The 14774-nt window shown below is 45.6% G+C and overlaps 1 protein-coding gene across 1 annotated transcript in view; it reads right to left on the bottom strand.

Annotated features, from left to right (window-relative positions):
* Positions 1-3195: 3195 nt before the first annotated feature.
* The window catches only part of LOC147698005 (uncharacterized), a 32497-nt gene continuing 20918 nt past the window's right edge, over positions 3196-14774 (bottom strand). The window contains exon 4 of the mRNA XM_086936171.1: positions 3196-3267. Within this exon, the coding sequence (XP_086792297.1) occupies positions 3196-3267 (72 nt within the window). The remainder of the gene's footprint in view (positions 3268-14774) is intronic.

Below are 14774 nucleotides of genomic sequence, written 5' to 3'. Positions count from 1 at the left end.
AGAATCAGCGGAAGCAGGGCGGCCCAAGGCCAAGAGTGAAAAGGAAAAGAACACTATCCCCAGGTCCTTTGAGAGTTCCCCAAAAGACTGTTGGGGATGGGTCTTTCAGAAACAGAGGAGATGATGAACTGCTGAGTAAACTGCTTGAAGTTGTAGAGGGTAAATTAATAGAAATTGTTAAACCTCTGATTTCCAAAATCGACAAATTGCAGGCTGAAGTGAAAAGACTTGGTAGTGTGCAAACTAAATTGACGGAGGAAATAGGCAACCTTAATACTTTATTAACAATGAGAAGTAGTACTGAAGGGATTAATCTAGCGGGAGAAGGGGCATCTGGTGTGCTGAGTAATCCAGCACACGTGCCGGCCCCGATAGTTAATCAACCTGTAATAACAGCAGAAGGGCGTCCGTTAACAGTAAATATACCACAAGCACAAGCTCACGGTACTGACCCACTACAGTTCATAGAGGAAGCCTCACCCGTTGTACTGGTGTTAGCTAACGTACCTCCTTTGGATGACGGCATTACCGAGTCATCTAGCTCTTTGAGCAGTAAGGCCCTCCATTGGCTCTCAGGTAACATGAGGTTAGCACCCGGAGGGACACAGCAACTGTCGCATGAAATCAAAACAGCTAAACGTGTCCCCTGGATAGGGAATCGCCCCAAAAGATTTAAAGGGGATTGTGTGGTGGTTACATTTGCACACCCCGATACACTACCAAATGTCTTAACACATATTCTTCCGCCTCAGCGCAGAAGAGGTTCGGTTGTTCCCCTAACATTAAAATTCTTCTACGGGGAACACCATAATGTAACCCTGCCTAAAACGCCAGCACTAGGATGGGACAATAATTTAAACCTAAATATACATAACCGCTGGGCGTCTCCCCTGGTACCGAGCCTACTATTACATAACAGATTTGATGCCCTGTCTGGTCTTAATAACTGCGATTGACAAGAGGTTAGTCATGAGATGGCCGAAGTGTTCGCAGGAGTAGACTTGCTTCAGCTCCCAAATTCTATAGGTGGCACATTGCCTAAGTCTGTGGGTGCTGTTTGTAACATCGTAAAAGGGGCATCAATATCTTGCCACATTGCTAGTTGGAATATAGCAGGATTAGTGTCCAAACTTGAAGTACTAGGATGGTTAGAATTAATTAGAACATTCGATTTTCTTTGTTTGCAAGAGACCTGGTGTTTAAATTTTAAGGGACTTGACGGTTTTGTAGCATATGAGCTACCAGCAGTAGCAACTACTTCAGGGAGGGACAAAGGTGGTTTGCTGACTCTGATTTCTGTGAAAATGCGAATTAGGGTGAAGGAGCATATCACCGTGGGCAATAATTCCCAACTGTTATGGTTAGTGGATGTGGCAGGCAAAAACATTCTGTTGATAAATATGTATAATAATGTTTTTGATGCTAGTAGATATACTGTTTTTTAGAACTAGACGTCGCAATCAAAAAATTGATGAAAGCTTCCAATACTGTTTTTGAGTTTATATATGTTGGAGATTTTAATATTTCTGTTTGCCCACTCTCTAATCAAAAGATGTGTGGTACATTGAACCGTGTTGGAGAGCCAACCATACATTTCCAACACAATACATATGGAGAAACCCTGAACTCTTTCCTACTGGCCCACGACATGGAGATTATAGAGATTGAGCAGGATGAGAAGGGTGATAGCCTGCCAACTTTTGTAGGGAGAGGGGCGAACTCTGTAATTGATTTTATTTGCATGTCTTCCGAACTAGCTATTTTTAGTTCTGGTGTCAAGGTTTTAGACCACATGATTAGTGACCATAATTGTCTTGTTATTGAAACCAGGTTTTGGGATGCTTGCATAACCCCAGATAGTAGCCCTATCACAAATATTGAAGTACACAGGCCGAACGGATTCAGAATAAGGTGGGCTGGGGATAAGGCTGAAGTAACCTCAAATTGTATTATCTCTGGCTGTTCAAATGACATTAGATCAATTACCGATGAGAAGTCAAATATGAAGGCCTGTATTTTTCACTTTACAAGAATCAATGTTTTTATTAGTGATAAGTTTACTAGGGCTGCTAGAAATTCCAAAAATAAAGCAAAGGGTTGGTTCAATAATGCCTGTACTGTGGCATTGAAAACCCTAAAAAAGGCATTAACCATTAAACCTAGAGATAAATCAGCTGTAGCTAAGCTTAGATCTGACTATAACTCAGCTCTTAAGCAAAGGAAAGCTGAATTACGTGAGGAAGCTTGGGAGCGTTTTGATCAAGCGGCTGTTTCAAACAACTGTACTCTCTTCTGGGCAGCAGTTAACAGCCCCTTTTTAAAGGATGACAAACTCCCCGTGTTGACCTCAAACGTTGGTAAGGAATCATGGGTCCAGCATTTCTCTGGCATTTTTAATCCTAAAACTGAAATGTTGCCGATAAGTTGCTCCTGGCCAGTACTTAACATAGATATTACCTTACAGGAGGTCCTAAGTAGTATTCAGGCAAGTAAGGGTGGAAAGGCCCAGGGACCCGACGGTGTCCCAGTGGATGTATACAAATTTGCACCTGAGACCTGGGGGCCAGTACTAGTCAAAGTTTTTAATGCTGCTGTTCACTGTACTATTCCTTGTACCTGGTCTGAATCTATAATAGTTCCGATTCATAAAAAAGGGGACCGAGGAAACGTCAAAAATTACCGGCCAATCTCTTTGCTGGATTCGTCCGTCAAGATTATGAGCCGTGTACTCCTCGCCCGACTAGAAGAATGGGCAGAGTCTAATCAGATAATGACAGACTGCCAATACGGGTTCAGGAAAGGAAGAGGTTGCATTGAACAATGTTTAAACCTGGAACTCCTGATAGGGAAATACACCCGTGCAAAAAATGGGTCACTCTACCTCTGTTTTGCTGATTTGAGCAGCGCCTTCGATCTGGTGGATCACGCCATACTATGGACTACCTTGCTAGAAATGGGAGCACCTAGGGAAATTATATATTTCCTGGCCCGCCTGTACGAGAGACTCAGCTCGAGTGTCCGATATGGGCCTTCGGGCGAATGTACAGATAAATTTCGGGTTAGGAGAGGTATTAGACAAGGGTGCGTTCTGGCACCCCTGCTTTTCACTCTTTTTATTAACGAAGTAGACTCGATCCTTAAGAAAGCACCAGCGGACGCCCCTAGAGTAAACACAAGTACCATCCCCGTGTTACTTTATGCGGACGACGCTGTGTTGCTTTCTAGGACCCCCCGGGGTCTACAGCTCTTGATGGACAAATTTGTGGCCTTTATAGAAAAAAGAAAGTTGGTCATTAACAAGAGCAAGACATATGTGATGGAGTGTGGTGCTAGCAATGTTAAAACTAAAAAGCCCTATAGGTATCACATTGATGGCCAGGTGGTGCAATGTGTGGAAAATTTCTGTTACCTGGGGGTTACCTTTTCTAAAAATGGGTGCTGGGATGTTGAGCACAAGGTGGTGCGTGATAAAATGACCAGGAGCGCCAACGGAATATTTGCTTTCGCAAGTAAACTAGGTAGTAGAAGGCCCAAGGTAATGCTTAAGATTTTTGAAGCCAGGTGTCTCTCGGCTGCTCTTTACGGAGCAGGGGTTTGGGGGGTATGCAGGGTAGAACCTTTACAGGTAGAAGAGAATATTTTTCTGAAAAAATTACTGTGTCTCCCGACATCCACTGCTAATAGTCTGGTCCACAAAGAATTAGGATTACAACATCTAAATGATCTATTACTGTTGAGACCTCTGATGTTATGGCGCTCGGTCTGGATGAAAGACGAAACCTCATTTAACAGGGCTATTATTGAGGATTGTCTACGTCTAGACTTTTTTCTTAAAATCCCATGGATTAAGTACACAATTGAATCCTTTTCCAAGGTGTTTGGATTAAACGTTACACTAGATCACTGTTCTGCCTCGGACCTCTCTAAAGAGAGTCTGAAATCAATCTTTTTAAATCATTGTGCAGAAAAACGAGATATGGATGATCTCAAACTCTCCACCTGTATACGTTATAATCAATTGAACGAATTCGTGGGCCTACATCCCTACCTCCCCCAGGTGACCAAAGGGCAACATCGGTTTGTCCTCACCAGGATGAGGATGGGTACGGCCCACCTATTGGTTGCATTTCCTGAGATTAAGATGCGCCCTACAGGTCCATGTCGGTGTGACAACTTTTCAGAACAAAGCACAGAGCACTTTCTACTTGTATGTAACCTGTACAGAGAATACCGAAAATTCTTTTTAAAACCTTTATTTATTAAATATGGAGCAAGAACTATTAAAGCGGCAATGAAGTTACTTTTTAATCTACATCACCCTGACATCTGTTTTTATACGGCTAGTTATATACTCAGGGCTATCGGCTCTAGGAAAAGCATGATTTTTTAAATTCACAATTTTAAAGTAATTTATTTATTGGAACCGTTTTTTATTATCTGACATATATATGTATCTTACTGTATTTTTAGCAGATTGCGATTGCCAAGTGTATTTTTCGTTTAATATGTGGTGTATGTATTGTTATGTACTTTTATGGACATGATTTACATGTTTCCGAATAAAGTTTTTGACTTGACTTGAACTAAATCAACAACATTACCCATTGCACATTTGCCAATCCTTCCTCTACATTTAAATTATGTTGAAAAATAACTGAACAGTTTCTACAGATGTATAAACACTTTTCAAACCCTGCAGTCTTTGATACATACTTCTCTAAAGAATCTAATTTTGCTTACAGTTTTTCAGTCAGTAGGATTGTTACTCCCTAGTGCTCCATTTTATCTATAGCTATAATTTCCAAAATATATTTTTCTTTTCCAGTTTCAGTAGTTCTTCATTAAAGTTGGAACACTCTTGCAGTGTAGGCATTAAACAAACTATGGATTTGTCGTCTGAAATTCTATTATACATTAGTTCGAGTGGTGTGTTTTCAGAAGTAAATAGTCAACTTTCCAAAGCTTCTATTCCACCTTTTGACAAAACTCCAATTCTTATGTCTTTAAGGATATTTCCATATTCTTCATCAGCTGCTTGTCGCATATTCTTCACTAGTTCTTTGTATTCAAAGTGTAGCCAAATGTTTACATTTCCAATGCTTCCCAAAGAATACTCTGTTTTAACATGCAGGAGTGTTTTAAAAAAACAGGTTGCCCTTTAAAAGGAGTCAGTTGCAGTAGATCTCTGAAGACAATTAAATGCTTTCCTCCAAACAGCATGTCCTACTCTGTTTTTAAAATCTGTTGCTTATTCAAGTCTACAAAAGCAAGCATTACATTTTAGACCATGCTCACCTCATCGATGATCAAAAGCTTCAGTTTCTTCAGTATTCTTGAGACTTCATGACAAGCTTCTCCAGATAACTACTGGCATTCCATTTTATTATCAAGTTCAACAGTTAGCTTAAGTAGTTGATGTAAAGTAATCCCTTTAATGTTGTGTGCTGCTAATCCAGTAGATGATGTTACTACACAGGATACATTTGATTCTGTAGTCCTGTATAGATAACTTCTCAATACTTTAATTAGGAAAGTTTGTCCCATGCCAGCTTTACCACTAATGTATAACAGAATAGGTTTAAAAGATGAGCATTGACATTCTTTCTTGTCATGGAGGAATCCATGTTCTATTTTGTCTTTCACTTCCAAACATATTTATTTTTGTTCAGCTTTATGTTGTCCTTCAAACAATTCAAAGTTAATAATGTCCGATTTTGCTTACTTCATTCATACCTCATTCATAGCTACTGCTGTTTCATTTTGATTGATTGGCTGTCCAAGAGGATCTTGAGTTAATGGTCCAGAACTTTGATTACTTTATGAACTTTCTCTAGCTATTTCTGCTGCAATGGTTTCTTCTTGCTCAAGCTCCTCATTTAACAATTTCACATAGTTTGAAAAAATTGAACACTGAATATTGTTTTTTACAATGTTGAAGAAATCTTCATAGGTGTCAAAATCTTTAAGCAATTCTGTTTCAGCTAGCCAAGGCTTGCATAATTGGAGAAGTGCTAAATGGAAATATTCTCTTAAATGAAGTTTTGGCAACTGAGGATTCGATAGTTAATATGATTTTCTTTGGCATGTTTGACCAAACATCCATCCCATCAGATTACTCAATACTTGTCTTCATCTATATTTTCTATAACATTTCTTTTAAAACTGTTGTGTTGCAGTATTTCATGTGTGTGTTCAGCATTTTCAAGAAGGCATACATTTTCCAGATCTGGGCTTCTTCTTGGATAGTGTGTATCCAACATATTTGTTTTATAAATATAAGTGCTTTCTGGTTGCAACTCCGCTATGTATTGAATTTCAGGGAAAGACTTCAAAACTTTGTTGTGTGTGTTGGCTAAGCCTAGGCTTACCCAAACGATTCCTCTTGACTTTCAGTATAAACTGGCTGACATCAACCGATCCAAGCAATAATAGGATCCTATCTCTCGATGAGAAAGCATGTTCAAGCTGAAGCTGTACAATTTCTTGCTGAGGCTCATCTCTGTGGAAATCTCCTCCCACATCTCTTTTATCTCTGATTTTTGTGATTTTGTAATGTAGGATGTGACACAATGAGCAGCAGCAATGGAGTTGCCTGCAACAAACTAAGGGGTCCATTAGGATGTCGAGCGGTGGCACCACCGTGGTGCTGGCGGGGCAGGGCAGAAAAACTAATGTTTCCGCCTGCTAGCAGCGGGAAACACGTCCGCCATATTAGTATTGCAACACATAGGTCTGCGCAGCCATCAAAGTGCGCCCACCACCATGGCGGTGTGAACCAAGAGAGACTCACCGTCGAGGGGAATGACGTCCGCCCGCTCCACAAATTATGATGGCCCAAACAAGCAGACTCACCTCAGCGGAGACACCGCCCAACCAGAGATGGCAGAAGCTCGACAACGGAGTGCAATACCAGAGTCCCGGTCCACACCACCCGGTCACGACCGCCATGGACCCAGCTCTACATGTGTTCCCGGTGCAGTACCTGCTACATGACTACCAACTCAAGGGCCGCAGCGGATGCCGCTGCAGGTACGTAACTACACAAATGCAACACACAACACACGGGCTGACACAGGGTCCAAATCCACAACAGACACCCTGCTGGGGGCATTAACACATTCACAAGTCCACCCACCCATAACCCACCTGCCACTAAGTCACCCCTCTGCATCCTGGACACACATCTACCGCGATCTTGCAGCAATGTCCTAGTATGGTCATCGCAGCGGTGAATACCTGTGCACAATGCAGAAGACAGGACCACTCCAAGTCATAGGCAGGGCACAAAGACCCCAGGGACACACCTCCGCCTACCACACATCAGCACACCCCATGAAGGCACAGGCCATGTGCCCATCCTGGCCACTCCAAAGCACAACAACAAGCCAGGTCAATCCACACCCTGCACAATACAACAAACAACCAGGGAGACAGCCACTGCAGGAGTGGCTGCATAGGAACACACAACACACAGCACAGTGCCAAGGAAACACACACACCACAACACCACCACACACATGGAAACAAACATGAGTACAAGCACAAATGAACACATACAAGGAACAAACATACAAATGGACACACAGCCTGCTTAGTCCCACATACATACCACACATTCACACACAGACACCCAAAATGCCAACAGCAATGGAGAACAACAAATCAGCAAGCCAAAGTGGGATGTACACAAATGGAAGGCCATTGAGACACATAACAAGCATGTGCACATCACATGCAACACAAGGAACACAGAACACCCTCCTCAGATCATCAAACCACACATGGCTTTTACAGTCAGTGAAGTTAAACTACAGGCACCACAGTGCAACAAAACAGGGAGACAGCAAGGCATACCAAGTAAAGGCACAAGTAAGAAAGGAAGGCCTGGAGGTGTAACTGGGAACAGCCACACATGCACACAACCACCTCACAGGAGTACACCTGCAGTACAACACACAGGGTCTATATACATACTCCATTACCGACAAACACCAGGAGGAATGTACATACATACCCCCCTCACAACAGCAGCACACAACACCAGTGCCACACACACTGAAGGCTGCCAATACTTGCAAGTCCATACACACACTCAAACACACACACACCCTGGTTGTAGCCACAAACAGCACTCACACACAGGGATACCAGAACAGATATCTGCATAAAAACAACACACAAACACAAAACACAACTGAAACACACACAGAACCCCAACAGAAACAGACATACCCTGTCAGCCAAACTGTGGAAAGGCAATGGGAGCAAAGACACAACAGGAGTGCACATCCTCATCACTCAGGAACAAAACACACACAATATACCACAAATAAATCAAGAAGTACACCATCACAGAGCAACACAGACACATCAAATCAACTACAAATGCACAGTAAAAAAAAACTGAACAAACACTGCAGGATATCAGATGATGCACATCAGGCAATGACAATGCCACATACACACTGCACTGTATGCACAACAAGAAGTGTGTGCACACCAAGTATAACAGTCACAAACAGACATGAGTGACACAACATCAACCCACACAACACCAATCAGCACCGCACAAACACAACAGCACACCCAGGAAGTTAAGCAATACCACAGCCAACACACATACATCCAACCCAACAACAGATGCACAAATCTGGGATTGAAAGGCAAACCATCTTGACCAGAGCACTGGGCAGCATACACACAGCTGAAGTGCACATGAGCAACCATGAGTGATAACCAGCACAATGACATCACATATAACCCATTGGGGCAATGTCCTGAGTGGAACATTTCTCCTGGCCAAAGAACTGCACCACTAAGCACAGTGTCACAAATAAAGTGATGGGTAGGCACACACACATGTAAACCAAGGGTACAACTGACATCACAGTGAAGTGTCTTGCATGTCAGTGGTGGACATGTAAGAGGTATACCATACACAAATAGAGGGAGGGCAGACTCACAATGGGTAGGCATAAGAAACACACATAGGGGATGGCAACACGCCACACAAATCATGCCAAACAGGAGGATAAAAGGTACCATGTGCCTGGAATGCTTGAGAATCACAAACACAATGGCAGTGTGGAGCAGCAGGTCTGCACAGTGTACAGAAACAGAGTCAAGTCACATGGATTATCATACAAACACAACACTGATGTGCAAGTGACACACTCTGTACACTCACAAGTGAATTAAACAACAAGTAGGAGTCAGACAGAACAGCATGGACACACTAACACGCTGCACAGTGCACCATAGACAACTCACACATATGCATACAACCACATCCACAGGGCTGAACAATCAAAACAACTGGCACACAATTTCTGGGTGACACAGGTGTGTGTCTGAAAATACAGGGGCACACACACATCCACACCTACTACAAAGTAACGCCCTTCACACTGCACACCTCTTGATTACCCAAGTGCACACATCTTAGGTAGGCCATGTGACCAGGATTACGGGCCATCACAAGATGACCAAACACAAACACAGCTGGGCACACATTAAGGAATAACACACATACATGATGACATTGCCTAGCCTACATGCAAACAAGTGCACAGAATCACACCCTGTGCTGGCAATGCCCCCCAATCATACATGTGAACAATGCAGTCAACAATAGAAAACCTGGAAAATGATATCCGCACAAAAGGTAAAATTGACAACACAGATACCACAAGTATCATTGTCTGAAACAACTGAAGTCTCTGTCACCCCTGTGAAAAAATATCAGACGGGCTTGGCAATGTTGAAGTGCCACATAAGGCATAGGGCACAGTCAACCATATGCACACACCTAAATAACTTTAATCTGCAAGGACACTGACAAAACAGACAACCGGAGTAACTGTCTTTATTCACATATTGCACAGATGTGACGGTAGATCAACAGTAGAGAAGAGCAAGGCACACAATGATGAGCATATGCATGAGAATCTGCACATGAAGGCTCAAAACAGGAAGGCCATAGGCCAGTTCAGGGTGTACAGCAAGTACATGAGAGGCTGCACAGGATAGAGTCCAACACAGCAGAGCAACAGGGCCAGTGTCCAGGGCAAAGTGCACAGCAAGTACATGAGAGGCTCCAGAGGGTAGAGTCCAACACAGCAGAGCAACAGGGCCAGTGTCCAGGGCAAAGTGCACAGCGAGTACATGAGAGGCTGCAGAGGGTAGAGTCCAACACAGCAGAGCAACAGGGCCAGTGGGCATGACAAAGTGCAGAGTCAGGACATGGAAAGCTGCACAGGCAAAGGCAGAAAAGCCGTGAATGACAAGGACAGTGGGCATGGCAAAGTGCAGAGGGAGTACATGAGAGTCTGCACAGGCCAGGGCAGAACAGCAGTAAATGACAAGGCCAGTGGGCATGGCAAAGTGCAGAGTCAGGACATGAGAATCTGCCTAGGCAAGGGCAAAACAGCAGTGAATGACAAGGCCAGTGGGCATGGCAAAGTGCAGAGCGAGTACATGAGAAGCTGCACCGGCCAGGGCAGAACAGCAGTGAATAACAAGGTCAGTCGGCATGGCAAAGTGCAGAGCGAGTACATAAGAAACTGCACAGGCAAGGGCAGAACAGCAGTGAATGACAAGGTCAGTGGGCATGGCAAAGTGCAGAGTCAGGACATGAGAAGCTGCACATGTCAGGTCAGAACAGCAGTGAAAGACAAGGCCAGTGGGCATGGCAAAGTGCAGAGTCAGGACATGAGAAGCTGCCTAGGCAAGGGCAAAACAGCAGTGAATGACAAGGCCAGTGGGCATGGCAAAGTGCAGAGCGAGTACATCAGAAGCTGCACCGGCCAGGGCAGAACAGCAGTGAATAACAAGGTCAGTCGGCATGGCAAAGTGCAGAGCAAGTACATAAGAAACTGCACAGGCAAGGGCAGAACAGCAGTGAATGACAAGGTCAGTTGGCATGGCAAAGTGCAGAGTCAGGACACGAGAAGCTGCACAGGCAAGGACAGAATAGCAGTGAAAGACAAGGCCAGTGGGCATGGCAAAGTGCAAATTCAGGACATGAGAAGCTGCACACGCAAGGGCAGAACAGCAGTGAATGACAAGGCCAGTGGGCATGGCAAAGTGCAGAGTCAGGACATGAGAAGCTGCACAGGCCAGGGAAGAATCCCAGTGAATGACAAGGCCAGTGGGCATGGCAAAGTGCAGAGCGAGTACATGAGAAGCTGCACAGGCCAGGGCAGAACAGCAGTGAATGACAAAGCCAGTGGGCATGGCAAAGTGCAGAGCGAGTGCATGAGAAGCTGCACAGGCAAGGGCAGAACAGCTGTGAATGACAAGGCCAGTGGGCATTGCAAAGTGCAGAGTCACAACATGAGAAGCTGGACAGGCAAGGGCAGAACATCAGTGAATGACAAGGCCAGTGGGCATAGCAGAGTGCAGAGTCAGGACATAAGAAGCTGCACAGAGAGTGTGTCAGACTGCACCCTTCCATGGGCAGCAAAACAGTCAGGGGTAAACAATAGGCTGGACAGGCCCACCTGTGTGAGAGACAGGTGCATGAGGGGGACTACCACTCACACTTGGTTGTCAGGCGGACTTTGAGCTGGCTATGTGTTGGGGACAGCAGGACCACTTGACTGGGGAGAGAGAGGCCCATGTGAGGTAGGGCTATAAGTGGCCTGGCTAGTCGAAGGGCTGTTTGGACCAGGTGGTGTAGTGGCACGTGGAGGTGAAGTCATGCAGACCTGTGACACCGTGTGTGTGGGAGATGTTTGAGGGGTGCCTTTCCACTTCTCAGGAATTTGAAAGGGCTTCCCTGTACTGGGATTAATGGAAGTGGTATGGACACAACAGGCATACACACCAACAAAGCTGCATCAAGTGCAGACACTGGCAATCTCTCTGTGGATGTGCTGTATCCTGTGGAATGCTTCGTCTGGCTTCGCCTCTGGCCCTCCTTCCTCTGTTTGCCAGGTGTACCCCCTACAGTGCCCTCCTTCTCCAGCTTCATATGGCTTGGAATGGGAGTCAAGGTGGTTGGGGAATGAGCCTCTGAGCCCTTCCTAGGTGTACCCTTGCCATGCACCAACTCAGTGGACACAGAAACTGCATGCCTCCTTTTGCGTGATGCTATAGGGACAGGATAGTCCTTAGCTGAGGATGCCTCTGAGGCATGTGAGCCAGAGGTCAGCTTCTTAGCTTTTTGGGCCTTGCTTTTGGCAGACAGGAGTTTCTCTTTGCATTCTGGGCTGGCTTTGCTCTTCTGTGGAGATGGTGTCTGAGGGCTGGACCGCTTGGTTTCTTTTTGCTGTGTGCTCCTTGTGCTATATCATCAGATGTGGCCACTACCTGGGGGGTAGACAAAGACTCGGGAGCAGGAATGGGAGTAAGTGCCTGTTGAAGGGCAGATGTCACTGTGTTGGACAAGGCCTGGACAGTACGGTGCAGCCCACCCACGTCGGAATGTATGCCCTCCATGTAGGCAACCACCTGGGCTCATTTTTTGTCATGGTCACTTTTGGACTTGGCCCTTTTTGCAGGGTCATCCCTGAACTTTTTGCCTCCCTCCTATATTTTTTCTGACCCGTTGTTGGCTATTTTATGACTCTGGGCACTTTACCACTGCTGATCAGTGCTAAAGTGCATATGCTCTCCCTACTGCAAATGTATGTATTCATTGGTTATTCCATGATTGACTATTTGGTTTACTGGTCAGACCCTAGTACAGTGCACTGAGTGTGCCCGGGCTTGTAAACCAAATACTGCTGGTGGGCTTGCAGCACTGGTTGTGACAACCACAGACGCAGCCTTGTAAAATGTGTCTAAGGCCTGCCATTGCAGAGCCTGCGTGCAGTCTGGTACTGTCATGCTGACTGGGCAAGTGCACCCACTTGCCAGTCCATGAACCTTCCCTTTTCGCCATATCAGACACCACTATGGTAGGCCCAGGGCAGGGTGCGTTGTAAGTAAAAGGTAGGACAAGCCCTGATGTGTGTGGCATGTCCTAATAGTGAATTACAACCATTTTTGTTTTTCACTATTGCAAGGCTCCCTGTTCTCCGTAGGCCAGAATGGGCTGCTAGATTTGTACATGTTTATAATCCTAGCAGACTCAGAGAACAAGGTAGAAATTTGAGCTTAGTATGCCTGGACTAAGAATAATAAAATACATCTTTTAGTAAAGTGGGGTTTAACATTCTGTGTTTGCAAATTCCACTTTTAGAAAGTAGGTATTTGCTTGCCTAACCATTTGAGCCTGCCTCTGCGAGGTTGTGTATTCCTTCGTCTGGTTTTGTGAGTGACAGGGCTGGGGTATTCCAAGAGACAGGCTGGGGCAGCCCAGAGGTGAATAGGGAGATCTGCATCTACATGGGAGGGAGGAGTTGCACCTGGGACCGGGATAGGGCTGGGCCTTCCCTCTACAATGCCGCTCCACCTCCTGTGGGGCGTCTGATATTCCTGCCCTGCACTGTGAAAGGAAAGGAGAAGTCTGGTAACCAGAGTGCTACAGAACTGGTTTGGACTGGGCACAGGCCCGCCTCCCCTCAGAGAACAAAGGATTTTGGAGTATAAATATTGGGACCCTGATCCCAAGAAATGGGATCACTTTTGGACTTACAAGACAAAACCTCTAATGGGGAGAGTAACCTGAAGAAACTGAGGAGAGACTATTCCCAAGCTGAAGTGCTGCCTGGGGGATTGGCTTGCAGTGGTTGCCTGACTGCCAAAGTGAGGAGAAAGAACTTTGTGTACTTTACTTTCAACTTGTGCAAAGATCTCCAAGGGCTTGGAAGAGAGCTTGCCCCCTGACCGAAGTATCAGGACCAGTAGACTTCACCAGCCTTTGAGGATTGCTGCTGGAAACCCTATTTCAGTGGCTACAGAGGCAGGGAGCTGTGACCCACTCTCATGACCGGCCTGGTGTTAGGCACTGCATCAAGCAACGTCCGCCTCGAACAACGCAAGATCTGAGCTCACCGACTCCATCCTGACCATCACCGAGCCGTTGCCTGCACCGCCACTGGTGAACACCGCGATGTGCAATGCCTCACTACACCGACTCGTACTGGTCTGACCGACACGGTCACTGCTACTGACTTTAAGTCCTGTGAACGCACTGGAGTTTGGCACCGCCTCACCCGCTTTGCGACCCACCGTCTGACTCGCACCACTGTCCGGCCTGATCGACGCCAGCTCCTGAACTTCGGCTCCGTCGCCGCACCGCAAGCTGCAAGCATCACCTCGAAGCACCGTCTCACCCGGTAACGCACACCTTGGATCCACCGACTCTGTCAACGGGCCGCTGCCTGCACTGCATCGAGGGACAAAGCGTCCTGCAACGCTATCTTTCTGCACCGCAACGAACACCGGTACCGGCTTGCACATCCGTGCCGGCCGCCTCAATTAATAGCTACTGTGACTGAGTCTGTTGACATTTGAGTGGGCCCGTACCGACGCGGTCCGCTGGATGTGCTAGACTCTGTGTTATTTCAACAACGCTGTAGCCAGACCGGGCTACCGACTCTCACAGAAGCTTGAATTAAGCCTTTTTACCAGAACTCTTGAAATCTAATAGTACAGCTCCCGAACTCCTGCTCTGATGCCGGAACGCAAGCTGCAAGCACCGTCTCGAAGCAGTGTCTCGCCCTGCAACGCACACCTTGGATCCTCCGCTTTAACCTCTCTCAAATCAAAAATTGAACAATTCCTCTCATTAATCCTTAAAACTGTGGTTAATCTATCTGATCAAACAGTTCTATTAGGATTAGTAAACTGTACTAATTTGAATACTGGGCACGAACTGATTTTTA

Source organism: Lissotriton vulgaris, chromosome 8 (genome assembly GCF_964263255.1).
Source record: "Lissotriton vulgaris chromosome 8, aLisVul1.2, whole genome shotgun sequence".
NCBI classification, from domain to species: Eukaryota; Metazoa; Chordata; class Amphibia; order Caudata; family Salamandridae; genus Lissotriton; species Lissotriton vulgaris.
Note: the sequence above shows the minus strand (reverse complement) of the source record. Positions and strands in the feature narration are given on the sequence as shown.